At 38.4% G+C, this 26,332-nt stretch overlaps 2 protein-coding genes across 3 annotated transcripts in view; one reads left to right on the top strand and one right to left on the bottom strand.

Annotated features, from left to right (window-relative positions):
* Window positions 1–701: 701 nt before the first annotated feature.
* Window positions 702–19,764, bottom strand: LOC121386249 (rRNA 2'-O-methyltransferase fibrillarin-like). The gene is made up of 9 exons (XM_041517085.1): window positions 19,737–19,764; window positions 13,445–13,648; window positions 11,540–11,599; window positions 9,925–10,019; window positions 8,421–8,591; window positions 6,956–7,088; window positions 5,059–5,171; window positions 2,547–2,692; window positions 702–1,863 (listed from the first exon to the last, which is right to left on the bottom strand). Exons 1-9 carry the CDS (start codon window positions 19,747–19,749, stop codon window positions 1,845–1,847), a joined length of 954 nt encoding a protein of 317 aa, XP_041373019.1. The 5' UTR covers window positions 19,750–19,764; the 3' UTR covers window positions 702–1,844.
* A 1,433-nt stretch (window positions 19,765–21,197) lies between these two features.
* Window positions 21,198–26,332, top strand: part of LOC121386778 (beta-galactosidase-1-like protein 2) — a 50,642-nt gene continuing 45,507 nt past the window's right edge. For both annotated transcript variants that reach the window (XM_041517790.1, XM_041517789.1), the window contains exons 1-2: window positions 21,198–21,601; window positions 24,692–24,760. In XM_041517790.1, coding sequence (XP_041373724.1) covers window positions 21,267–21,601; window positions 24,692–24,760 — 404 coding nt within the window. In that variant the 5' untranslated portion in view covers window positions 21,198–21,266. The remainder of the gene's footprint in view (window positions 21,602–24,691; window positions 24,761–26,332) is intronic.

Raw genomic sequence — 26,332 nt, 5'->3', positions numbered from 1 at the left:
TCAAAGGCCGAGGTATGTGCATTTAATAATTTTGACAGTCTTGAAGACATTTTTTCATTAGTACCGGTAGCAAGGATTTTTATATATGCATTCTCCCACATACCAGGGCCTTTGATATACCAGTCGTGGAGCACTGGCTGCAATGAGAAATAGACCAATGGGTCAACCTACTGGGATTGGTCCTAGTTCTTAGACCGATCATGCATCGGGCGAAAAAAGGAAGGAAATGTGTCATTTAACTATGCACTCACGACACATTTTATTTACGGTTATATGGCGTCAATGGTTAAGGACCACAGATATTGAGAGAGGAACCCGCCGCCGTCACTTCATGGGCTACTCTTTTCTATTAGCAGCAAGGGATCTTTTATATGCACCATCCCACAGACAGGATATTACATACCACGGCCTTTGTTACACCAGTTGTGGAGTACTGGCTGGAACGAGAAATAACCCCCGTGGGTCCACCTACGGGGATTGATCCTAGAGCGATTGCGCATCGAGCTACGTTCCCCTCCCCCTACGGGGATCTATCATGGACATCTAAGTAGTACAATTACAAGATGCTCCGTTAACCCTTAACAGCAGCAAGCAAGCAAGCATCAAGCAAGCAAGCATCGAATATCAACACCAGATTCACTGAATAGAGGATGAGGGTCTGAAACGTAGAGAAAAACAGAAGAAATAAACAAACTATTTTCCAAAGTTTATATTGATTTTATTTACAAGCAACCTTCACATTAACAAACAGATGCTAATGTTCTGTGCAGTCCATTTTGTTTGATGTAATAATGAGTTTTTCGGTTCACCTATGATATTTATAGGCATGATAAAAACTCGACTTGAAATGAAAATACATTAATAGATGCAACTAAAATAATGTTTACTGTAGCCAGGATATTTTTTTTGGGGGGTTGACTCATTGTTTAGTCTCATTATAGGTCAACAGAAAAAGAAAAAAAACAGATGCCGCGACCCCCCAATTCCTAAACCAGTGGTGTAGTTCATTGTACAATGTATAATTTTAGTTGCAGTACACAAAGTCGTACTGTACTACACACAACTTTACAGTGTATGGAGTAAAAGGTATGTAATCCTATAAAACTAAGTACAGTATCTCTGGTTAAAAATTGCAGTTCCCAACTATAATTTCTGTACATTCAGTGTGTTCTTTATTATTCTAATAATATGTAGATCCACAGATGTTCCAAAACGTATTTTCATGTGACCATTTGGTGTGCCTCTGAACTGCTAGATTTAGGGCCCTTGGGGTGTATTTGAAATTGCAGGGGGTTCAGTGCAGTGACCTGGGCAATGGAAATGCGAGTGCCTGACTTGTTAGGGAGTTTCATAGACGAACTCCCTCCTAAGTTACTTTAGATCTAATTTCAGATGTTAAATATTGAATTTTCAGCCTTCTAAGCACTACTGTTACCAGACAAAAGTGCTGGTCCATTGCCCTTCCCTTGTTCCGTGGCCTATGTATACATTTTCCTAATAAGTCACTCCTATCAAAAAGCAGCCAGGGATCTTTCATATTCTTTTAAACAGATGCATGATACAATTTTGTCAGAGGACTATGCACCTTTAACTAAATCGGTATAATGTCCATATCTCTGTACAGTCCATATCTCTGTACAGTGTACAATGTTCTGTCTGAATCACTGTACAAAACTCGCTCCTTGTGACAAGACCTGTCACAATTTCTTCTGGTATGTCACAAAACTGGAACCACATCACTGCTGGGACAAAGTCCACAGTACATTCTTCTGCAGTCGCATCGCCATAACCATCTTTACAAAATTGTCAACTATATTTTCTCTCGTGTTAAATCTTCAACAGATCTACTTCTTTGGGGGTGGCCTGAAAATAAATACAAGTTTTGTTAAAATGTTTACCAGAATAAGAAGCATGCTGAGACTACAGCTAAAAAAAATACATGTCCTCTACTAAGCCCCAAATAAAGTTCAAGGACTATTCTCATGAAAGACGAGACAATGTGTAATTCTATATATACATATATCTTGAGGCATTGTCCAAAAAGGTTGTAAAGTTATCATAACAAAAGTACACTACTTTATTTGATGTCATGGTAATTTTGAGTCTTCGAGACAAAACCTGCTACATTTTTCAATTACTTTGAACTTGGAAACTTGGAAAATAGTTGTAGCGCATGCCTGTCCTGGGCACAAGTATTGGCCTCAGCCAGTTCTTCCATCCAGGACAGATTTTTCGATTAGTAGCAAGGTGTCTTTTATATGCACCATCCCACAGACATAATAGCACATACCAGAGTCTTTGATATACCGGCTGGAACGACAAATACTCCAATGGATCCACCAGTGGGGATCGATCCTAGACTGACAGTGCCTCAGGCGAGTGCTTTACCACTGGTCTACATCACACACACGTTACCATACAAATTCACATGTTGAGGGGAGCTCAAAATCACTCTTCTTGAACTAGTCTCATGGCAGTGATGGAGAGTGAGAGTGATGGCTCCCCTAAAAAGCGAGGTCTGCAACACGCTCGTCTTGTTTGTTTACCTGTAACAACCCACGACGACCGCATGATCTCGTTCGTACGGTTCTAACGTCAGCTGTTCCTGTGGCTTGATTTTCTCACTCTTCAGTTTGTTAACTTCTGCCGCAAACACCGCCTCGGGTTCAGCGGTCGAGTCAATGCAGTTGGCCTGAATTTAAAAAACGCAGATGTTCAACTCACTGTAGGGTGCAAGTTAACGTTGTATTAAGGATTTTTCTCTTATTTCTTTCACATCCATCAGGGTATGAACAAATAAATCCATCGCAAACTGTGTTAATCGGTGAAGCTGTTCTCACATAAGTTTGCAGATGATTTTTTATATTTTTGTTCATACCCACATGAATGTAAAAGAAATAACAAACAATACTTATAATTAAATTTGAATCATACTTGCTAATAGTAACTCTAAAACTTAATACTTTATTCTGAATTATTCTTAGTCCATAAAAAATAATGCTTAAAGCCGCACACCCTAGTTCCATCCAGCGAAAATAAATTATAATTTGGTTAATCTACAAACCTGTAACACATTTAGATCACGTTTTTATCAAATGGGAGTGAAAAAGCAGGTTTTATATCGATAAATACCATGGGAATCCCCATGTCCCAATTGCTTGAAATAATTTTGAAAGTTAGTATTCTGATGTCACCGGTAGATGTCGCTCGAAGCACAACAATGCCTACGTCACGACAAATTTCACAGACTTGGGGTGCGTTTCTTTCACCTCTCCTGGACATGTACCAACTGTTCTGGCCTGGTTGTATCCCCTCTCCAGATATCGTAAGACTTAGCAACATTATTGGTTTTACGGGTTTGTAACGTTTTGTATTGAGACACTTACTTGTCTGAACTTTATTGTTACTGAAAATGTTCACGAACTGTGAAGAAAAATCTCACAAATGAACAACAACAAATCGGATGTTGATTGCGCGAACCGTGCACGAGAAAACAAACCGAACCAAAATGATAACGGTCACGTGATATACCAACGTCTGTGACATTGAAATGGAAATATCCCCTCTAAAAATAGATTAGACCTTGTCTGCTCAAGTTTTTTTTCTCAGACGTGCGTGCGATTTATGAAATACGAAAAATGCATTTTGTGGTATTACAAAAACCAGGATTACCCAAAAACACTTCAGGTGATTGGAAATGTATATTCTAAATAATAAACGGTAAGTAAAGTGCAATTTTATTTGTGAAAAAATGGGGTTAATAGCGAAAAACAACGCCGTAATGGTTAACAACTAGTCGTAACTAGGGTGTGTCCCTTTAAGACTTTATTCTGGATTATTTTTAGTCCATAAAAAATAATGCTTAATAAGACAACGTGCCTATATAAAATAAGACGTTCTCTGATGATGTAATTTTTGCGTTCATCGAGAAATAATAAACTTCCGTTGCTAAGTCTGGATCAATGGGATAATGTTATGTTTTACTGAATGTAAAGGAAATTTAATTATTTGTAAATTAATGAATGAAATAACGGTTTAACAGCACACCAGCACACAAAATGCAACAATTAAAGGGTTGTCAAACGGTTTTGAAGACACACGGACCTGATATAAACGGAAATGAATGGTCTACAAATATTCCCATTCATTGTTAGAACTTTCATTTCCTCCCCCCCACCCTAGATAAAGCATCACAATCTTTTAAACTTTTTATATTTTTTGACTAATTTTAATCACCATTAATCGATCTAAAATATCACAAAAATTACAAAAACCCACAAAAATGATACTTACCGATTCATATATGAACTTTATTTTATGTATTTATAAAACATTTAAGTAAATATATGTGAGTAAAAATTATAAACTTGTACCCACTCAACGTGGTTTTTGTCAAAAATTAGTAGTCATCTAAAGGTTAAACCAGCATTCCCATTTAAACTGAAATTGCGCTCGACGTTTACCACTTGTTCAAATTCTTACTAGATTATATACTCTTCACAAAAAGTAGGGGAACTCTAATAAGAATTTACAATTGCCAAAATTGTAAGGTATATTAGCTGTGTGGAATGGTTATATGATAATCGTGAATTAATTGGGCAAACATTACAAACGGTAATTCAGTATTACAGTAGGTTTTATGACCACCAAAGATCTTGAAGGACGACTGGGGTCAGAAGTGAAATTTGAAAGTTGACATTTTTTTAATCAGTAAATCGCAAATTCAAACAATGAAAATGACTAAAAATAAAACAATAACAACTGAATGAAAAAGATTGACAGAAATAATGTTCCACAGTGATTAATGGACCTTCCTGGAAATTGTCAAAATCGAGAACGACACCCGACGCACATGTACTGGGTAACTGCGTGATGTACGTGCAAACTATGGAATGTGTTTCGGTGTGTTGATAAACAGACCTGAACTTTCTTTACTGTGGTCAAAACGTATGTTTGGTCTAATAGTTGATACAAACATTAATATTTCAGGTTCCCCTACGTTTTTTTTGAAGAGTATATTTTTAAATCTAAACTCCTTTAACTCCTTTAACTCCTTACCTTGATGGATATGACAACATGTCCCGAGTTTTTCAGGAAGTTGTGAGCGTTAATTGCAACAATTCTCGCCTGGTCAGGCTGAGCCACATCGGCGAATATTGTATCTACCATAGCTAGAAAATAAATACACATTTATAAAAAAAATACCATGTCTGAAAATAAATACACATTTATAAAAAATACCATGTCTGAAAATAAATACATATTTATAAAAAATACCATGTCTGAAAATAAATACATATTTATAAAAAAAAAAAACCATATCTGAAAATAAATCCAGTATTTTTTTAGAAGAAAATTGTAAAAAGATGACTGACTCAACATTTTATATATAAAGTATACTCCCCGAGTGTCAGGTCGTATCATAATTTATTAGCACGAGTTGATAAAAGTATGAAATCCAAGGCTTGCCGATGATTTTATACTTTTATCAACTTGTGCTGATAAATCATGTCATAAGACCGGGGGTGTGTGGGTGTGTGTGTGTGTGTGTATATATATTCTTTTTATCATCCATTATCATTCTTTTCATTTGCGACAATTGTAAACAATGTCTGTAATGTGGGTTGAATGGCACTATATTTGGCAGCGGTAGACTCGTTAACTAGCACAATGACAGTGGCGTGACATCACTAAATTCAGGGTTTCTGCCAGAGGGTAAAACTGCACCATACCCACATTTTTTGCAGATTTAATTTTTTTAAGTTAACAAAATTAATGACTCTTTATCATTACTGTATGATTTTCTTAACCCTAACCCTAAACGTAACCCATTTTCTTTGTGGGGGAGGGCCCCCATACCCCCTGTTGACAGTGGTTGCATTCAATTCCATAGTGCCATACCCAAAAGTTTCATTCTGGGAGAACCATTGCTAATGATAGGTTTAGCGCAGAAACATACACAGTGACATAAAGAAGCGAATCTCCTAGGAGAATATCGCAAATAATAGTTCCAGTGACATCTACAAAAGCCTTTAATGGATGGTGAATGGTTATATGGCGTCCGATATAAAGCTAAGGATGCGCCAGACATAAGGCTAAGGACGCGCCAGACATAAGGCTAAGGACGAGCCAGACATAAGACTAAGGACGTGCCAGACATAAGGCTAAGGACGTGCCAGACATAAGGCTAAGGACGAGCCAGACATAAGACTAAGGACGTGCCAGACATAAGGCTAAGGACGTGCCAGACATAAGGCTAAGGACGCGCCAGACATAAGACTAAGGACGCGCCAGACATAAGACTAAGGACGCGCCAGACATAAGGCTAAGGACGTGCCAGACATAAGGCTAAGGACACACCAGACATAAGGCTAAGGACAACACTGAAAACGAGAGAGTAAACCTGCTGTCGCCACACAATGGGCTACTCGTTTCGGTTAGCAGCAAAGGATCTTTAAATACAGGAAAGTGCATACCACATCCTTTATTACGCCAGTTGCGGAGCATTGTCATAAATAACACAATGGGCTCACCGATAGGGATCCACCATAGACCAATCACGCATTAGGCGAGCACTTTACTACTGGACTATATCCTGCTCACCTCATGCGGATCCAAGCCACCATAACTCAAATCATATGCATTAAATATGACAGAGGAACCAATACCCTGAAAAATACTGTTGGGGACACATAATGGATTAGAAATGGTCTGCTTTATGGGGGGTCAACGACAGTCCACCCTCCGGCTGTAGTTGTTTAAATGTCTCTCGTTGTCCATGACGATTGCGACCACGGTTGTGTCTGTGATTGCACTTTGGGTCGGGCCACTGGCTATCTAGAAACGGGACACAGGACAGATATGCTCGAAACTCTAGTGGTATATGAGCATGTTAAAAATATTGGACTTGGACTTGTATATTTGATATTACCCATAATTCAGTGTGAGTACTCACCAACTAACATTCTGTATTTGTGCGGATGTCTTGCGTCTTCGATAATGGGAATGATGTTTGGTCGTTTCTTGGCAACATTAATCAAATCTCGGCCACTGCGGTGAGAAAATTCCACAGCGTACACCAAACCTTCCTGAAAAAACAAGACATACAAACATTAGCACATACCACTGTGCAATTATTAAATCTCAATTTGTTTTTAAATAACAGTGCTAAATGTAAGACTTTGAAAGTGACAATCTAAAAAGTTGGCACACCAGCTTACAATGTATGACTGTCCTCGAGTCAATGACTTGAAAAAAAATTGAGGGGAGTATTATAATTGCTCCTCCAACTATTGGCAAGGCATTTAACATATCATACTGTTACCATATAAATGCACATGCACATACCGAGAGGAATTTAAAAAATACCGGCCTCGGTGGTGTTGTGGTTAAGCCATCAGACTACAGGCTGGTAGGTACAGGGTTCGCAGCCCAGTACCGGCTCCAACCCAGAGCAGGTTTTAACAACTCAATGGGTAGGTGTAAGACCACTACACCCACCTCTCTCTCACTAATCACTAACAACTAACCCACTGTCCTGGACAGACAACCCAGACAGCTGAGGTGTATGCCCACGACAGCGTGCTTGAACCTTAATTGGATATAAGCACGAAAAATAAGTTGACATGAAATAAAGGAACTAAACATTTTTCTCCCTGAACTAGTCTTAGGAAAGCATTAGCTCCATTTAAACAAAACGTTCTGTAAATGTAAAAAGTGTCAAGTTGGTTTTATATGTATATTCTATTATGTGAAAATAATGCATCTAGCCTGCCAGGTGTGATACATGAAACTGGATTAGATACTGACCTTGAAATAAGCAGGGTAGTGAAAAATAACATTTTATGCATTAGGTGCTCAGGTTTTTTTCGCTTGCTATTTTTTCTCCCACGTTTAACACAGGAGCAAGATATAACCATCAACGTAGTTTAGTTTTCAGCTTGAATTTAATTTTTCCCCATTACACATTTCAGAAGACGTTTATTATGTTTTTGCATAGGCGAGTAATTGTCAGCACGCCTAAAATTTGTGGTGGGTGGGAGTCAGCACTCACCTTAAAATGCAACACCCGTTTAATATGAATATTCTAACGTGAACATACATCACTGGGTTGATAAGTTTAATACCAGACTAATTATAAAGTTAAAGTCAGTTTTGTTTAACAACACCACTTGAGCACATTGCTTTATTAACCATCGGCTATTGGATGCACTATCCCACAGACAGGATAGCACGTACCACAGCCTTTGATACACTGGCTGGAACGACAAATTGCCCAATGGGCCAACTGACGAGGATCAATCCTAGAACGTCTGCACATCACGCAAGCGCTTTACCACTTTACCCACACGTAGCTAATTATAATAATCATAAGATTTAAAAACTTGATTTAATATGAATATTTTGAATTGTGAACTCACCGGCCCGACCATGTCTGACACATGGCTAACCGTGGTTCCTGACGCAGCACCTAAATATAAAACCTTGGAGCCGGGTTTTATGTGAATGTGTTCTACGCCACCCAGGATGGCCGCCGCCAGTTTTGATCGGAAAGGATTCCACGCTCTATACTCTATCTTTTTGTCTCCTTCCTAGAGAAAAACAAAAACAAATCAATCAATAACAATTATAAATATATATATATATTAAACAAAAATTACTTAAATACAAATTTAAACTTTATTAGTAATTTAAAATATATGTTTATGTATATTCACATGAATATTTAACAGTGGTAGCTAAGAAGAACGATTAAAATGTTTTTCAATCATTATTTCAAAAGCTTAGTTAACTGAAAGTTGGTTCACATGATTTTCACCTAGGTAACAGATCGTTTTGTTAAGTGAATTAAATTTGCTTAACTTACATGTAATTAATTATCTCAAACTTGCATTGTTTGATTTGGAAACCTGTACCAGTTCACCATGTAAATGACTGGTAGTTCACATATCAATATATTGTTGTGTAACTGACCTGGTTAAATGGAGCAGCGATTTATTTCTCAAATTTGACTTCTCACCCATGGTTTTAACTTTTGGAATTTTAATGTTGTTTTACAACAAATGAGAATTTCAGTTTCACTTAAAAAAAACATCTCATTAAGCCAAGTTTGAATTGAAAGGAGTAAAAATGAATGAATGAATGTTTAACAACACCCCAGCACGAACAATACATCGGCTATGGTAATGCAAATAAATAAAGTGATGATCAACATCAATATAAAAATTCAAGACTTAAACAAAAACAGTGTAAAGAACTGTGCAAAAACACAAATATCACAGAATTTTAAGGATACTGAATTTTACTCAAAACTTCAATTTTGTGCTGTATTGGCCATTCCCAAAGAGAATGTTACACCCCTGCACCACGGTGAGGTTACAGCTGACAGGAGTAATACTACATATGTACTTGTATTTATTCTAATTAATATATCGATTTTGCATTGTGAAACCATACAGAGGATGGTCAAGTGTTACATTATCGTTTTCAAAATATATCTTTATACAATAATAAAAATGGGAATTATTTACATTTAGATTGGGAATGTTTTACTTCGAAATTGGGAATGTAAAACAACATAGCCTTTGGGGAATGGTGCTGATTATCAGTCTAGAAAACATAGTTTAAAAAAACCTGTGGGGACTTTCAAACCACAATACAAAAGGTAAATAATATTTGTTTAATGACACCGTAGCATATTTTAAACTCCGGCTATTTGCAAAGGAAAGGAATATTTGTTTAATGGCACATATTTAAACCACGGCTATTTGTAAAGGAAAAGAATGTTTGCTGAGCAACATCTCTGTACATTTTAAACTACAGCTGTCTAAAATATTGTTATTTTTACACTTGGAAGGTAAACCACAGGACAAGGGTAAACCACTGTACAAGAGTTAACATTGACTGAAATGAAAATAATTTTACCTCCACACTGATTCTCTTCTCTCCATAGACGGAGTCCCCAGGAACCATATTAAGAGTGACCAGTGCATCCTCCTTCCCTCGAGCTATGAACACTCCTAAAAACAGACAGACATTTTACAAACTAACTTCAAAACAAGCGTAGCGGTCTCGAGGATGTTCTTTCTCAAAATAAATGAGTGCAATAAATAGGCAGCAAAAACAACGTATGTGAAGTTCTGTATTTATTACATATATTCTTTTATGTTTTACAAAAATGGTTTTTAAATTTAACATCAGAACAACACTGTTAAATCTATGATAAAAACTCCTTTCATGGATTTGCTGAACGTTAAGAATCATACTCTGCAGCAACCTTGTGTAACGTTTCAAATACGATGTGACGTCAGTAAATAAAAGGCGCTAACTGCAGTAAAAATAAAAAGGAAATTCCCCATTTAAAAGTCACGGTCCAGATTGCACACATATGTAATACAAAATAAATTTATGACACGATTTGAAAGTGTCTTTATCACTATAGTAAAATAGAATAGGTATGTAATAAATAGTTTTGGTTAATTATTATCGGACTAATGGAAATTATGTAATTTGTTTAATGACACTACTAGAGCACAATGATTTTTTTAAATTAATCATTGGCTATTGGACGTCAAACATAGTCATTTTACACAGTCGTAGAGAGGAAACCTGCTATATTTTTTCATTAGGAGCAAGGGATCTTTTATATGCACCATCCCACAGACAGGATAGCACATACCACGACCTTTGATATACCAGTTGTGGTGCACTGGCTGGAATGAGAAATAGCTCAGCGGGCCCACCGACGGGGATTGATCCCAAACCGAACGCGTACCACTGGGCTACGTCCTGCCTACCACCTGTTTAATTTCTGTAATAATGTGCAGCGGTTAGTTTAAAATGAAAAACATATCTGCACTAGGTAACACTTAGTTGGGTTGAACACTGTCGTTTTTTGTTTTTTGTGTTTGTTTTTATTTAACGGCGCACTCAACACATTTCATTTAAGGTTATATGGCATCAGACGTATGGTTAAGGACCACACAGATATTGAGAGAGGAAACCCGCTGTCGCCACTATTATGGGTTACTCTTCCGATTAGCAGCAAGGGATCTTTTATTTGCACTTCCCACAGGCAGGATAGCACAAACCATGGCCTTTGTTGAACCAGTTATGGATCACTGGTCGGTGCAAGTGGTTTACACATACCCATTGAGCCTTGCGAAGCACTCACTCAAGGTTTGGAGTCGGTATCTGGATTAAAAATCCCATGCCTCGACTGGGATCTGAACCCAGTACCTACCAGCCTGTAGACCGATGGCCTACCACGACGCCACTGAGGCCGGTTGAACACTGTCGTAAACCAAATCCCATAATTTTTCATCACCTTTGATAGCTTTTTTCTGTGACCATTAATATATGACAATGTTTTCATGTAAATTAGCTTCTCTGCTAGCGATATTTTAAATGGGATTTTTTGTTTTTGGGACTCTACTCAAATTTTCATGCCTGAATTTGTTTTTTTTTAAATTCCACGACACCCAAGACATGTATGAACCATGGATAACATTGTTTAGCTCGGACTCAAAAGAGTACAAACCTTCGTGTCTGTGTGGTTCAACTACAACCTTCCTGCCTCCACGCATACCACCACGCCCACCTGCAAAAACATCACAACATAACGTCATACTGGAGAAATTTAATATGATGTCAAGATAAATCAGTTTAATAATATAAACACAAGTACACAGGGCTTCTAGAATTTTTATAAAATCCACTAGCCATACAAATTTACTAGCCACAATTACAAATTTCCAACTATCCCTACTTTACTTTAAGTTAATACAATTTTACAAAACAATAGTAATAATCAGATATGTCATCTAAATAGAGAAAGAAAGAAAGAAATGTTTTATTTAACGACGCACTCAACACATTTTATTTACGGTTATATGGCGTCAGACATATGGTTACGGACCACACAGATTTTGAGAGGAAACCCACTGTCGCCACTACATGGGCTACTCTTCCGATTGGCAGCAAGGGATCTTTCATTTGCGCTTCCCACAGGCAGGATAGCACAAACCATGGCCTTTGTTGAACCAGTTATGGATCACTGGTCGGTGCAAGTGGTTTACACCTACCCATTGAGCCTTGCGAAGCACTCACTCGTGGTTTGGAGTCGGTATCTGGATTAAAAATCCCATGCCTCGACTGGGATCCGAACCCAGTACCTACCAGCCTGTAGACCGATGGCCTAACCACTACGCCACCGAGGCCGGTCTAAATAGAGAGATAGAGCTTTAAAAATCTAACACTGAGTGGTGGTAGGGACAGAATATTCATATTTACAAAATAGACTTAACTGCAGCATTTGACAAAAAAATTATAACTAGCCATCAGGCATTGTATTGTGTGTGGTTTATAAATGCAAACTGTAATGATACCCAGTTACTTTCTAACAAAATACCAATTATTATACGAAACAGTTTCATAAAAAAAAGAAAAAACAAGTGTGCCAATTGTTCCTAAAATTTGCAAATGTCCAATCTGACATGTGCAACAGCTAACCCTCTGGGCTTCTAGAATGGTTTAAAAATCCACTAGCCATGGGATCAGTGATTTCAAAAATGTACTAGCCCAGATTAAAAATCCACTAGCCATGGGATCAGTGATTTCAAAAATGTACTAGCCAAGATTAAAAATCCACTAGCCATGGGATCAGTGATTTCAAAAATGTACTAGCCAAGTTTAAAAATCCACTAGCCCTACTTTACTTTAAGTTAATACAATTTTACAAAAAAATAGCAATAATCAAAGATGTCACCTAAAGAGGGAGAAAGAGCTTAAAAACACTAGCACTGAAGGTTGGGGTTAGGTCAGGATATTCATATTTATAAAATAGACATAAGTGCAACATTTAACTCACATTTGACTTTTTTCTCTTTTTTTTACTAGCCGTCGGGCATGGCAATAGTAATTATTTGCTAGCCCAACATTGAATATCACTAGCCATGGGAGTGGGGCTACCATAATCTAGAAGCCCTGTAACCCTGTATTCATAGTGGTGAAATAAAATAATTTGCAGGTTAAAATCATTTCATTACGAATAGAGGGTTAGTTTTTGCACTTACACAGACTTGCAAGTTACAACTTATAGGAACAGTTAGCAATTTTTTTATTGGTTTTATCATTAGCATTATTGTAGGATTCAATACAGAGCTATCTCTGGCAGTCGCCAAATTCAAAATTTATTTTGAGTTGGCGAAATAATTTTACTACATTTTATTATAAAATAACTGGTTTTCTGCCATTTTTGAAGTTTAATAAATAATTTGGCGAAACTTTGTGTTCACCCAGAGCTAGCCCTGGAATAGAATACTGTAACAATTAAAAAGTCAAAAATATTTATAATGCTTAAAAACTAGAGTGTGTGGCTTTAAAAATGTACATTACATGTGAAAGTCATGAGAATACATGTGTTACTTAATTTAACAATACTCACCCCTTCCTCCACCTCGCCCTCTGTCTCCCCCGCCACGGCCACGGAACCCACCCCCTCGACCTCCCCTGTCGCCAACTCCCCCACGACCTCCACCGCGGAAACCACCAGGACTGCTGTTGTAACCACCTCTCCCCCCTCTATCTCCTCCCCGACCCCCCCTATCTCCTCCCCGACCTCGAAATCCTCCTCCACGTGGTGAGAAACCTGAAAAAAAAAAATATTAAAAATTAAACATCATATCACTAAAATACATTGCCTGTGGGAAAGACAAAATGTTTTATTTAACAGGGGTGGGAATTGGTGAATTGTATATAATAAAAAAAAAAAAAAAAAAAAAGAGGGGTCCCGGAAATTCGTGAAATCCTAAGTTAACATCTGTGCCATTTGCAGGGCTCGCGCTGTCGGTAGCCAAATTAGCCATTGGCTAATTTTTACAAAAAATTGCTAATAAAATTTGCAAGTGGCTAAAATTTTGGCTAAGACATTTTCTGTCTTCTGATGTGAACAAACGGTTACATAATCTATCCGACACCTCAAACATAATAATAATACCAAATATTCAATTAGCGTAATAGCGATCTCGCGACTGGTAACGAGAAACGGTGTCATCAAAGAATACAGCGTAGGCCTTATGATGTTCACTTATTTTAATAATCACGGTTATTAATTTCAACGGCATGCATTCAACATGTATGGCGGCAATGTCTGGAAGATCTGTAACAGGGGACAATATTTCGAAATCTGAGGTAACCGGAAGTCGGTTCACGTGGTTTTTACCTAGGTAACCAATTGTCCGGTTACGTGAATTATATTTGCGTAACCCATGGGTTATCTGATCGGTTACCTCAAAATTACGTTGAAATTATATTTTAAATACATAGTTTTTAGCTGAAAAAAAAAATATGTCTTTAATGCTTGCTAAAGTTAACAATATTATAAAAGAACTGAATATTAGCCCCAGTACTGAAACAAAATACAGGGGCGTAGCAAGAAATATTCTTAGAATTACGCACGCCAAAGGCGTGCCTGAGCGGGGGGATTCGGGGGGGCCTCCCCCTGTGAACATTTTGAAACTCAGGACGCCTGTAGATGCATTTTTGAAAATCTTTTTTCGAGTCAATATTAAGAGGTCTATTTTATAGAACAATTACAGACAGCCTCGACCTATTCCCAGATTTTGTTTTTGAATTATGCACATGCGTACTGTGCGGTACGCCTTTGAAATAGATAAATACTCATTTGTAGGGATTCCTTTTTGCGATTTGCGGTGGCTATGCTACTTTCACTTCATCGATGGTATATACTTTGGATTCCTGTTTACGTTAAAAACTCTTTTTAACATATACTCTTCAAAAAAAGAAACGCAAAAGGGTACAAATGGGTTATAACTCCGATTTTATGTTTCCTACCGGTTCATGCTTTGTGAATATAAGGTCATTGCATGTCCCAAACACATTCCCACGGTTACATTCGATAAAACGCAGCTACTGTACAATAAAGTTCCAAAATGTGAATATTCGCAAAAACGCAGCCACGTGCAAACCATGTCACCACTGCATGTGCAACATGAACACCGACAGTATAAAAGTGCAGGGTGTTCGCTTGCCTGGCCTCTGTATCTGGCCAACAGTTGACAATCCAGGACATGCCACGTCTCAGTGAACCGCAGAGAAACAATGCCATCGGCCGACTAGACGCAGGCGAATCCAGAACGGCCGTTGCCAGGGCATTCCATGTGTCCCCAAGCACCATCTCCTGACTGTGGGACCGTTACCAGCAACATGGATCAACACGTGACCTCCCTAGATCCGGTCGACCACGGGTCACTACCCCCGGGCAGGACCGCTACATCCGGGTACGCCACCTTCGGGAACGATTGACTACTGCCACCTCCACAGCCGCAGCAATACCAGGTTTGCGCAGGATATCCGACCAGACCGTACGGAACCGCCTACGTGAGGTAGGAATTCGTGCCAGGCGTCCAGTTCGAGGTGTCATCTTAACACCACAACACCGTCGACTCCGACTGCAGTGGTGCCAGATTCATCGACAATGGCCTCAACTGCGATGGAGACAGGTGTGGTTCAGTGACGAGTCCCGATTTCTGCTCCGACGTCATGATGGAAGATGTCGCGTGTATAGGCGTCGTGGTGAACGTTATGCGGCAAACTGCGTGCAGGAAGTGGACAGATTCGGCGGGGGGTAGTGTCATGGTGTGGGCAGCCATCTCACACACTGGCAGAACTGACCTGGTCCACGTGCAGGGCAACCTGAATGCACAGGGCTACATTGACCAGATCCTCCGGCCACACATCGTTCCAGTTATGGCCAACGCCAACGCAGTGTTCCAACATGACAACGCCAGGCCTCACACAGCACGTCTCACAACGGCTTTCCTACAGAACAACAACATTAATGTCCTTCCTTGGCCATCGATATCACCTGATTTGAACCCAATTGAGCATCTATGGGACGAGTTGGACCGACGCCTCCTATAGCGACAACCACAGCCCCAGACCCTGCCCGAGCTGGCAGCAGCCTTGCAGGCCGAGTGGGCCACCATCCCCCGGGACGTCATCCGTACTCTGGTTGCTTCAATGGGCAGGCGGTGCCAGGCAGTTGTCAACACACGCGGAGGCCACACCCGGTATTGACTCCAGATGACCTTGACCTTGGTGGTGTGTCCTATCACTTACTCACAATGGACTAGAGTGAATTGTGAACAATCCTGCAACATTTGGTAATTATCGGACTCACCATTCAATAATTAAATCAATTCTCCAAATGTTACGACAATGTGGTTTTGCGTTTCTTCTTTTGAAGAGTATATGTAAAATTATAGCCAATCCAATAGTATGTCTACATATATTCCTTTAGAGATAAAATAGCAGCAGAAAATTTAGCCATCCCAAGTGGTCCGAGCACATTTCTTTAAAACTGTTTTAAAACTGTAGACTGGTCGCAAGTTACAACTTTTGCAATATTACGTTGTTTACTGGTTTGCTGTGCATCAAGTATCTAAAAATCAGTCTAAAACATTTGTCAGAATACCAGTAGTATGTCTGCATGAATAAACTTCCTGTAATCGTGAAGTTTGCAACTTTTAATTTCTGAATGTTTACAGGTCATGACGCGTAAATTTAATTTTGCGTAACCGACACGCGAACAGAACGGCGGTTCGCGTGAAATATTGTGCCCTGCTGTAACTTATTATTTTAACTTTGCAAAGTCTTTGAACCAAAGTAATAAAAACAGACCGACAATGCGTGTCAATTTGAATACACATGCCAGTTCAGGGCCGAAAGACATGGAGGCTATCTCAAGGGCTGAGTTCAGCCAGACCGAGTGAAAACTAAATGTTCGCTAGACTGGTTTGTACGCTTCACGTTAAACCCAATGGACACAACGAACACCAATCAAATAGTTCATGAACGTTTGTTGGCTGAATTGAGGACAGCTCTCGGCACGAATATATGTCACACTTCAGAGTCAGCTGATACTCACGTGTCAATAAATATCGTTGTGGACATTAAACAATACGATTACACAGAAGTAAATCTTGATGTAAATTTGTAGAAAAACAATTGTTGTTCGCATCAGTGAATACCTAACTGCAGTTTTTGTTTATTTCCTTTTGTCTTTGTTAATTTTGTATCCATGGTCGAGAGCATGCATTCAGATCGCGGGAAATGAACATGCAGCATTTATACAAATTGCAGTTAAATGTACACTGAATAAAATTAGTTTACAATAATCATACTTGTTAGATAATTTTAGATATAAATTTGTAAGACTGTGAGGTGACATTTAATAAGCTAGCTGGATTTTAAAAAAACAGTAAATTTTCATTTTATTAACTTTTTTTCTTTTCTTTTTTTTAAATAAATGGAGTATACTGTGATGTCCGCATTCTTAGCCTAGGTATTTTGCAAGCAGAAATTAAAACAAGCATTGGACACGACGCTGAAATCAACAACACAACATGGCACAAATTATGAAATTGTTTGGGGTGGGGAATTGATGGGTTATTTATTTAAAAAAAAAAAAAAAGCAATTCAAACTAACAAAGATTGCTATTTAAAGAAATAATGAGCTCTATATTTTAAAAAAAAGTTCTCAAATTTTTATTTGGGAAAAAAAGGAAAAAAGAGAAAACACCCTCCATAAATATCCACCCACCCCCATATTTCTGTATGTTTGTTAATTTAATGTCATAAGCCTTAGAAGTGGGTGTGTGTGTGTGTGTGTACTGGGTACTGGCTTCCAACTCTGAAGATAATGCATTGATCACCCCATCCCTACCCCCGCTGATAAAATGAAGTAATATATTGACTGCCTCTAACCCCATTGAGGTTTTGTTATTCAGATTTATTCCAGTTTGTATACAATTAGCTGAAAAAGAAGCATTTTCATATTCATATATAAACGCACTCAACACATTTTATTTACGGTTATATGGCGTCAGACATATGATTACGGACCACACAGATTTTGAGAGAAAACCTGCTGTCGCCACTACATGGGCTACTCTTCCAATTAGCAGCAAGGGATCTTTTATTTGCGTTTCCCACAGGCAGGATAGCACAAACCATGGCCTTTGTTGAACCAGTTATCGATCACTGGTCAGTGCAAGTGGTTTACACCTACCCATTGAGCCTTGCGGAGCATTCACTCAGGGTTTGGAGTCGGTATCTGGATAAAAAATCCCATGCCTCGATTGGGATCCGAACCCAGTACCTACCAGACTGTAGATCGATGGCCTACCACGACGCCACCGAATAGTGAATACTGAATAACGGAAGAAAAAAAAATTGGGGGGGGGGGGGGGGGGAAGAGAGACTCAGGATGAATGAGATTTAGGGCGAACAGGACTTAAGGCAAAACAACACAGGTTTTTTAAATGGTTTCAGGGCGAAACGACCCGGAATCCTTTCATCGGAGTAGTCGGGGCTAAGACTGGGGTGAGTTGTCCAAACACTGTCAATGGGGCGAGTTGACTAAAGTTTTGGGTGAGTTGGTAGGAGGCGAGACTGGCGAGTTGGTCTTGGGACAGGTTGACCAACATTCGTCATAATTGCAGTGTGTGATTTTGGTTTAAAAAATAAAAGTATCAAAAGGACTCCCTGTTTACAAATCTTGAGATCCCACCACTAACCTAGTGAGCCCTACCAGTAACCATGTGTCTCCAGTAGAACAGAAGATATAGTAAACGTTTTGCATGAAATCATGGAACAGATCACTATTCAAGACTCTGGGTTTCCTAGGATTTTGATATATATGTTGACTGTGTCATTTCAAAGAATCAATGTAATTTGTACAAATTAGTTTTACGATCTATGCAGGCTTGTATGCTAGCTAAGCTAGAATCCTAGGCTACCGTAATTTATATGTTCGCAAATAAAATATACAGCGAAAATTGCAAACACGTTGATAGCACCGCAGATTTAATTACGCGCAAATTTATTTCCTATTCGGTATAATATTATTTACCTTATAATATATAGTCTTATCTCTACATGCCCAACCCATATCAGAATCAAGCAGTCAGAGATCTGCAAGGTCACGTAATTCTGTAAACCTGCCTGGTCACGTGGATTTGATCGAAGTGACACACAGTTGTTACGTAATCTCAGTTTTGTTTGTAACCTTTAATGGAAGTTTGTGTGTACCACCAATACTTCAGTTATTTCTTATATATGATATTTGCGTTTTTCAATTTTCTGTATCACATGTGCGTGTTCCATCGATAACATGTCTTATCAGATATACATACAACATTAACGTCTCGCTGACAGCATGGTGAACATATCCAAGTGTGTGGGCGAAATCGTCATTGAAAAGAGTTTGGCAAATGAAATATGGGTAATTTTGATTTTATTATCGCAAAAATGTAAAATGAAAGCCTGATTGCGTATACGCTATTATACGGTATGATTTTTGCGAGCCTTGGAACTTGGGCTCCCACTCCCAGACTCTCCTCAAAATCGCACTAAATAACAGTGAATTGGTAGCTCCCATCAATCATGTGTGACAGACTAAAAATTGGGATGCAGGTGGATATTTGGCCCAAAGTCGGTGTTTGGATGATATCTTGGCACTTTAAATATATTTTAAGTGATCATTCTTACATAAACAATACTACAAAAGGTTTGCCCATGTGCGAATGGAGCGGTGTAAAAACATCCGCCAGAACTGAACTCTTGAAACTTATAAACAAACAATGACACGTTGCCGACATCTTAGAATCATAGTGCTTGTGTTGAATATGATGATGAATATTACACAGGATTACCTGGTCTGCCCATGGTTGTTTACAGCAACTTGTTTACTTGGAATATGCTTTTCTACCACGCTTACAAACACGTGTTTATCGCTGATTTCACCCACAATGCACCATCTGGAAAAGGGAAATTACTCTACAAGAATGGGTGGGTTTTTTTCAAATACCGTAGTCTACAGGTTGGACTACACCAATTTAAATCCCATAGGCGACCATGTTAACGTTTGTGTTTAAAAACACTATATGCAATGTATCAATCAAACTATGACCCATAAATATCAGTACTACAACTCCTACCTGAAAGTATTAACTGAAGAAAATGGTACCTTTTATGGCTCATTTTCGGTATAACCAGATGTTTTTACAACACCCCTAGTTTCGCACAAGATTTGAGTACTTTTTTTTTACAGGTACCCCATACATGTTCCAAGCACAAGGCTTACTTGACACGGTGGTACTACATCAAATAAAATAGAATACATTTTTAGCCCAGATGAAACTAATTTTTTTTACAACCAACACACTCACATTTATAACCAATCACAGGACTTGTGGTGTTAACTTCTCTATCAAAACTTCGACCCAGCCGGAAATTAATTGGTATAGTGCAACCTACACTATACTATAGTCCCTTGTTAAAAATATAGAACTACAGATTTGTGACGTCAGGGTCCGTGCTTATAAAATTTAAAGTCTAGACTTTAATAACGTCAAAGTTTGGACTTTATTAAAGTCTAGACTTTAAGGTTTATAAGCACGGGGTCAGAAGGGCACGTGTGAACAGAAGGAAAATGTTTTTTTCCAGCTGTACATAATCACCGAATCAGTGTTGTAGCCAGGATTTTGATTGGGAAGGGTGCTTTTTAAATTTACTATAATGTACTGAAATAATAAATGTTGTCTTTATGTAACAGTATTGGTATAAAATGCTCCTACTGGCAGTAGCTAATGGGAATTGTCTTATTAGCTCAGTTAGTAGAGCGTTGGACTCTTGTTCTGAGAGTCTGTGGTTATACACAGGCGCGGATCCAGGATTTTTAAATGGGGGGGGGGCGAGGGCATGCTCCCCCGCGAAATTTTGAATTAAGTGCATTTTTGTGTAATTCCACTCTAGTGGACCCCAAAAATAGGGGGGGGGCGCCCGGGCCCCTTGGGCCCCCCACTAAATCCGCGCCTGATACATAACATACCTGGCCCCGTGCTTAGAAGTTATAATAGATTTTAATAAAGTCCGGACTTTAACGTAATGCTATTTGAATGGCGTTGCCATGACGTTAAAGTCAATTAAGGTTCAAACACCCTCATTATAGGTACAAGCTCTGACATGACATTTGTAAATGTGTCAAGTAGATTTAAAATGCGTCTCATGACCATAAAGTACATTTAATCGTCATAATACGGTAAGTAAGAAAACAGTAAACGCAAATCTTGTTTTAGAGTTACGTCCCTTTACTAGTGTTGCTTTACGTTTAACAACAATTTTACGTTTTTTATATGAATTATTATTTCGTTTGAAAGTGTCATCTGATTTGATAATTTCAGATGAAAAAAATGAGGAGTGTATTTTTTAATCGTTCTCATCTTAAACGTTTTTTTCTATTGATTTGTGTTTTAGTCGTTTTCCTGATAGGTCGGGTTTTGTGGAAGAAAGAGAACATTCATCATATTTTTGAAGGCAATGGCAGTTTGCGCTTTCACGAAGATTTGTCCGAAGGTGACAGCAACCATTACTTGACTTTTAAAAACAGACAGTTTTATCTCGGCGGCAAACCATTGACGATTTTAAGTGGGGCTGTTCACTACTTCAGAAGTGTTCCCGAGTATTGGAAAGACCGGTTGCTCAAAGTGAAGGCTTGCGGACTGAACACAGTAGAAACGTATGAATCATTAGTATAAATAGAGAATAATACATGAGTGACCGTGAGATACCATTTATCTTACAACGAGTTGTTTTAAAATATATCTAACGAGCGAAAGCGAGTTTGATACATTTTTAAACAACGAGTTGTGAGATAAATGGTATCTAATGGACACGAATGTATTATTCTATTTCTTACATACCCGCAAATACCAGGTTTTAACATCTTTTTGGACTAAAAGTTATTTACAGCCATTGCATTTGTAGCGGACTTACACGTCACAGACACATGATTGTCAGGTTAACTATACGTCACAATGTAATCTGTTTCCACCGTGTTGCTTTTCACTGGCTGCTTGGCACTGGTGACCTGGTCATCACCTAGGAGCAGTCAGTCGTATGTCATGAAATTGGTAATACACATTCGTGTGTTAACAACCCATGTGTTATCAAAAATAATACAGGGTGTTCTCACCAACGGGCATGTAAGAATGTTCTTTAGCTCATTTGACCTCTAGCCCCTCCCTCTTTGTTTATATTTTGTAGGGGAGAGCTAGAGATGACTGTGTGTAATACTTTGGCAATAGTCAGAGCTTCTAGGTTATGGTAGCTCCACTCCCATGACTGTAGGCTATAGCCTGAGTACTCTGACTGTAAGAGAGCTAGACGGATAATTGGACATAAATACGTTTTCATTACAGTCAGAGACCAAGCTATGTATTTTTTTGGCAATTCCCGACAACCAAAAAGTTGGCAAATATTTCCGTTCTAATATCACAACAATCCTATGTTTGACGTTAAATACTTTTACATCGATCATTTTCGAGTTAATTGAATAAAAAAAAATCCACATAACATAGTAAATAACTACTTTAGCTATGCCCGATGGCTAGTGAATTTTGTATTTATTTTTTGTCAAATGCTGCATTTAAGTTGATTTTGTAAATATGAATATCCTGCCCACTCACCCCCCCCCCCCCCCAAATCTAATGGGCGTATCATGTACCTCACCGCTACTCTTGTTTTAACAAACAGGACAGCATATACCACAGCCGTTGATATACCAGTCGTGGTGCACTGGCTGGAACGAGAAATAGCCCAGTGGGTCAACCAACAGGGATTGATCCCAAACCGACCTCGCATCTGTAATATACCTTAATGCGATGCATCAGCAGCAAGTGTTAGAAACACATGGACAAGAAGGGATTGTCACTATTTAAACATTTATTTTAAATACCGTTGAATCCCGTTGGCTCAAAGCCCGTCAGTGCTCGAGAAAGTGTTCGACCCATAGGGTAGTTTGACCTAACAGTTCGTAAGTGTAACTCGGGAATTAGTTTTTGGTTCAAGCGTTACAGTGTATTTGACCCATTCCACCCAATTAGATTCTACTGTATATTATTAACTTGTTACGGTGAGGGCGAGGTGTAGATCAGTGGTACAGCATTTGCTTGATGCGCAGTCGGTTTGGGATCAATCCCCGTCAGTGGGCCCATTGCGCTATTTCTTGCTTCAGCCAGTGCACCAAGACTGGTATATCAAAGGCTGTGGTATGTGCTGTCCTGTCTATGGGATGGTGCATATAAAAGATCCCTTGCTGCTAATCGAAAAGAGTAGACCATGAAGTGGCGACAGCGGGTTTCCTCTCTCAATATCTGTGTGGTCCTTTACCATATGTCCGACTCCATATAACCATAAATAAAATGTGTTGAGTGCGTCGTTAAATAAAACATTTCCTTCTTGTTGGGGTGAATAATACAGTGAGAAAAAAAGCTGTTGTCACATAAATGTAAACGGGCCTAATTCACTAAACTCTCGCAACTTTGCGATCTCGCAGTGCAGTGCTGAAATATTTGGAAAGAGGATGCTTTGTTGTCTAGCAGAGCCTAAGAGAGCTTTGTGAATCAGGCCCCTGAACAGCAAACCTCCACCCCCAGCCTTTGATACACCAGTCATGGAAGACTGGATGAGAATGACATGGGAACCATTACCTGCCCCTTTTTCAATGGCCATGAGAAAATACTGGACATTGTAAAACAAATATACTGATAGTGGTAAACAGGGATGCAAAAATGGAAAATATTTAATTAGCGTGCTGGACCAGAACCAACTAAATTTTACTAGCCCGCCAGAATTTCGACTAGTTCGCCAGTCTATAGAACAGTATATTATTGGCAATATTATAATATGCAGTGTCTTCACTTCAAATGAAATGTATAGATATATTGACAAAATAATAGCATTTGATAAGTGATCAATATCACATGTCAAACAAAATCAGAAAGACAGATAGACCGTCTGTAGAAATTTTTATTTTCATTTGGCGAGTGGGTGAGTACTTTCTGCAGCCCTGGGGCCTAATTCACTAAACTCTCGCAACTTTGAGATGTCGCAGTGCATTGCTAAAAGACTTGCAAAGAGGATGCTTTGTTGTCTAGCAGAGCCTAAGAGACCTTTGTGAATTAGGCCCCTGGTAAATAAATAAATAAATGTACAATTTCACATTTCGTTTGAATAATACAGCTACTTACCTTAAGTAAAACTACTGTTACCATAAATATAACTTAAGGTGTGTGTGCAGGAATATATACAGGAGAGTCTAGACTGACAAGAGAAATTTATAGGGGGTGTGGGGTTTTGAATCCTGCTCCAAGGAAAGTACAGTGTATTTGAACTTGAGTGGTTTTTGCTTGAGCAAGGGGGTGGTGGTTTCAACTCCCAATGTATCTCCTGTACACATCCCTACATAAATAATTAATATTTTTACTCGTCACTATAATACAGCTAAGGGGTGGGACATAGCTCAGTGCTCACTTGATGCACAGTCGGTCTAAGATCGATCCCCGTTGGTGGGCCCATTGGGCTATTTCTCTTTCCAGCCAGTGGTATATCAAAGGCTATGGTATGTACTACCCTGTCTGTGGGATGGTGCATATAAAAGATCCCTTGCTGCTAATCGAAAAGAGTAGCCCATGAAGTGGCGACAGCGGGTTTCCTCTCTCAATATCTGTGTGGTCCTTAACCATATGTCTGACACCATATAACCATAAAAATAAATTGTGTAGAGTGCGTCGTTAAATAAAACATTTCCTTCCTTCTTATATTTCAGCTATGTCCCGTGGAATGTTCATGAACCTGTGCCTGGACATTTCGACTTCACTGGAATGCTAGATATACGGTAAGAGACACAGAGGGTAATGAATGGGTTACCAGTTACTATAAAATTTATGTCACAAGTGAAATAATTTTCATTTTCCACACCTTTAGCAAGTGACAAGTGAAAATTATTTTACCAGGGACATAGACAGACATAGAGGGTAATAAACGAGTTACCAGTTACTATAAAATTTATGTCACAAGTGAAATCATTTTCATTTTCCACACCTTTACCAAGTGACAAATGAAAATTATTTTACAAGGGACATAGACAGACAGAGGGTAATAAACGAGTTACCAGTTACTATAAAATTTATGTCACAAGTGAAATAATTTTCATTTTCCACACCTTTACCAAGTGACAAATGAAAATTATTTTACAAGGGACATAGACAGACATAGAGGGTAATAAACGAGTTACCAGTTACTATAAAATTTATGTCACAAGTGAAATAATTTTCACTTCCCCAACCCTATATAAATAGCAAGTGACGAATGAAAATTATTTTACAAGGGACATAAATTTGATAATAGTTGGTTCCAAGTTTGCTTTTCTATTTATTACCTCAGGTATTATTATTATATATATAATATTTTTTTTATTTTGGGGGGGGGGGGGTGTTTCGGAAAGGCTTTTATTTGGGATATACATACATGTACAATTGAAACAATGTAAACTACCTTACATACTGTTCATGGTATTGCTATAACTTTATATTTTATTCATGTTCACAGAGAAAATGTCGTATTCTATTAAAAAAATGTGCAATGAATTATATTAAAATAACATTATCATTCTCAGGGCTAACTCTGGGTGAGCAAAATATTTCACCAAATTGTTTATTAAACTTCAGAAATTGACAGTTAATTTCTTTAAAATGTCAATTATTGCATGAAATTATTTCGCCAAATTAAAATAAAATTCACCAGCTGCTTTTGAAATTCGCAATTGGCGAATTTGGCAAGTGCCAGAGCTAGCCCAGAATTTAACAATAACAACTTCTTAATATAAGAAAATACACAAATATTTTCAGTGTTCGAGATTAAAACGTTTGGGCAGTATCCCAGTTGGATACTAACATTTCAAAATCTGGTATCCCAACTGAGAATTTAGTATACCACTTAAATGAAATTTATGAATAACATCGTAACAAACTTGGACGACACTGTTACTTAACTTCACCAGTAAATGACGACTTTCATTGTTTCAGCGAAAAATAGAAACGCAGGATTAAAAAACCCAACAACATTATACTGGGTTATTGAAGTCTGGTATCCAAAATTAAATTCTGGGATATCGTGATACCGTTATTCTCGAACACTGATTTTATTTTAATAAAACAGCAAGGTTTGCTTTTTTTAGTTTGTATTTTATGTTTAATGTAACAAGTGACAAATGAAAACCAGACACTGAGCCAGATGAAACCAATACACGAAACTCCTGTAAACCGGACACCCTTAGAACCAAGTAAAAAAAATCCAGTTTTAAGAGGTATCCGGTTTAGAGAGGTTCTCTTCTGTACAGATATTTAAAAACCTTTAAACTTTTTGGCGAGTTTCGCAAGTAGCAGAGCTAGATCGACTGTCACAAAGT

The sequence above is a fragment of the Gigantopelta aegis genome, chromosome 12 (assembly GCF_016097555.1).
Source record: "Gigantopelta aegis isolate Gae_Host chromosome 12, Gae_host_genome, whole genome shotgun sequence".
NCBI lineage: Eukaryota > Metazoa > Mollusca > Gastropoda > Neomphalida > Peltospiridae > Gigantopelta > Gigantopelta aegis.
Note: the sequence above shows the minus strand (reverse complement) of the source record. Positions and strands in the feature narration are given on the sequence as shown.

Excerpts from the sequence above, each read along its gene's own strand:
- LOC121386249 (XM_041517085.1), bottom strand. Across the intron at positions 7,089-8,420 it reads TGTCAGACATGGTCGGGCCG|GAAGGTTTGGTGTACGCTGT; the intron begins GTGAGTTCACAA and ends TTGTTTTTTCAG. Across the intron at positions 2,693-5,058 it reads ATGTTGTCATATCCATCAAG|GCCAACTGCATTGACTCGAC; the intron begins GTAAGGAGTTAA and ends TTTTAAATTCAG.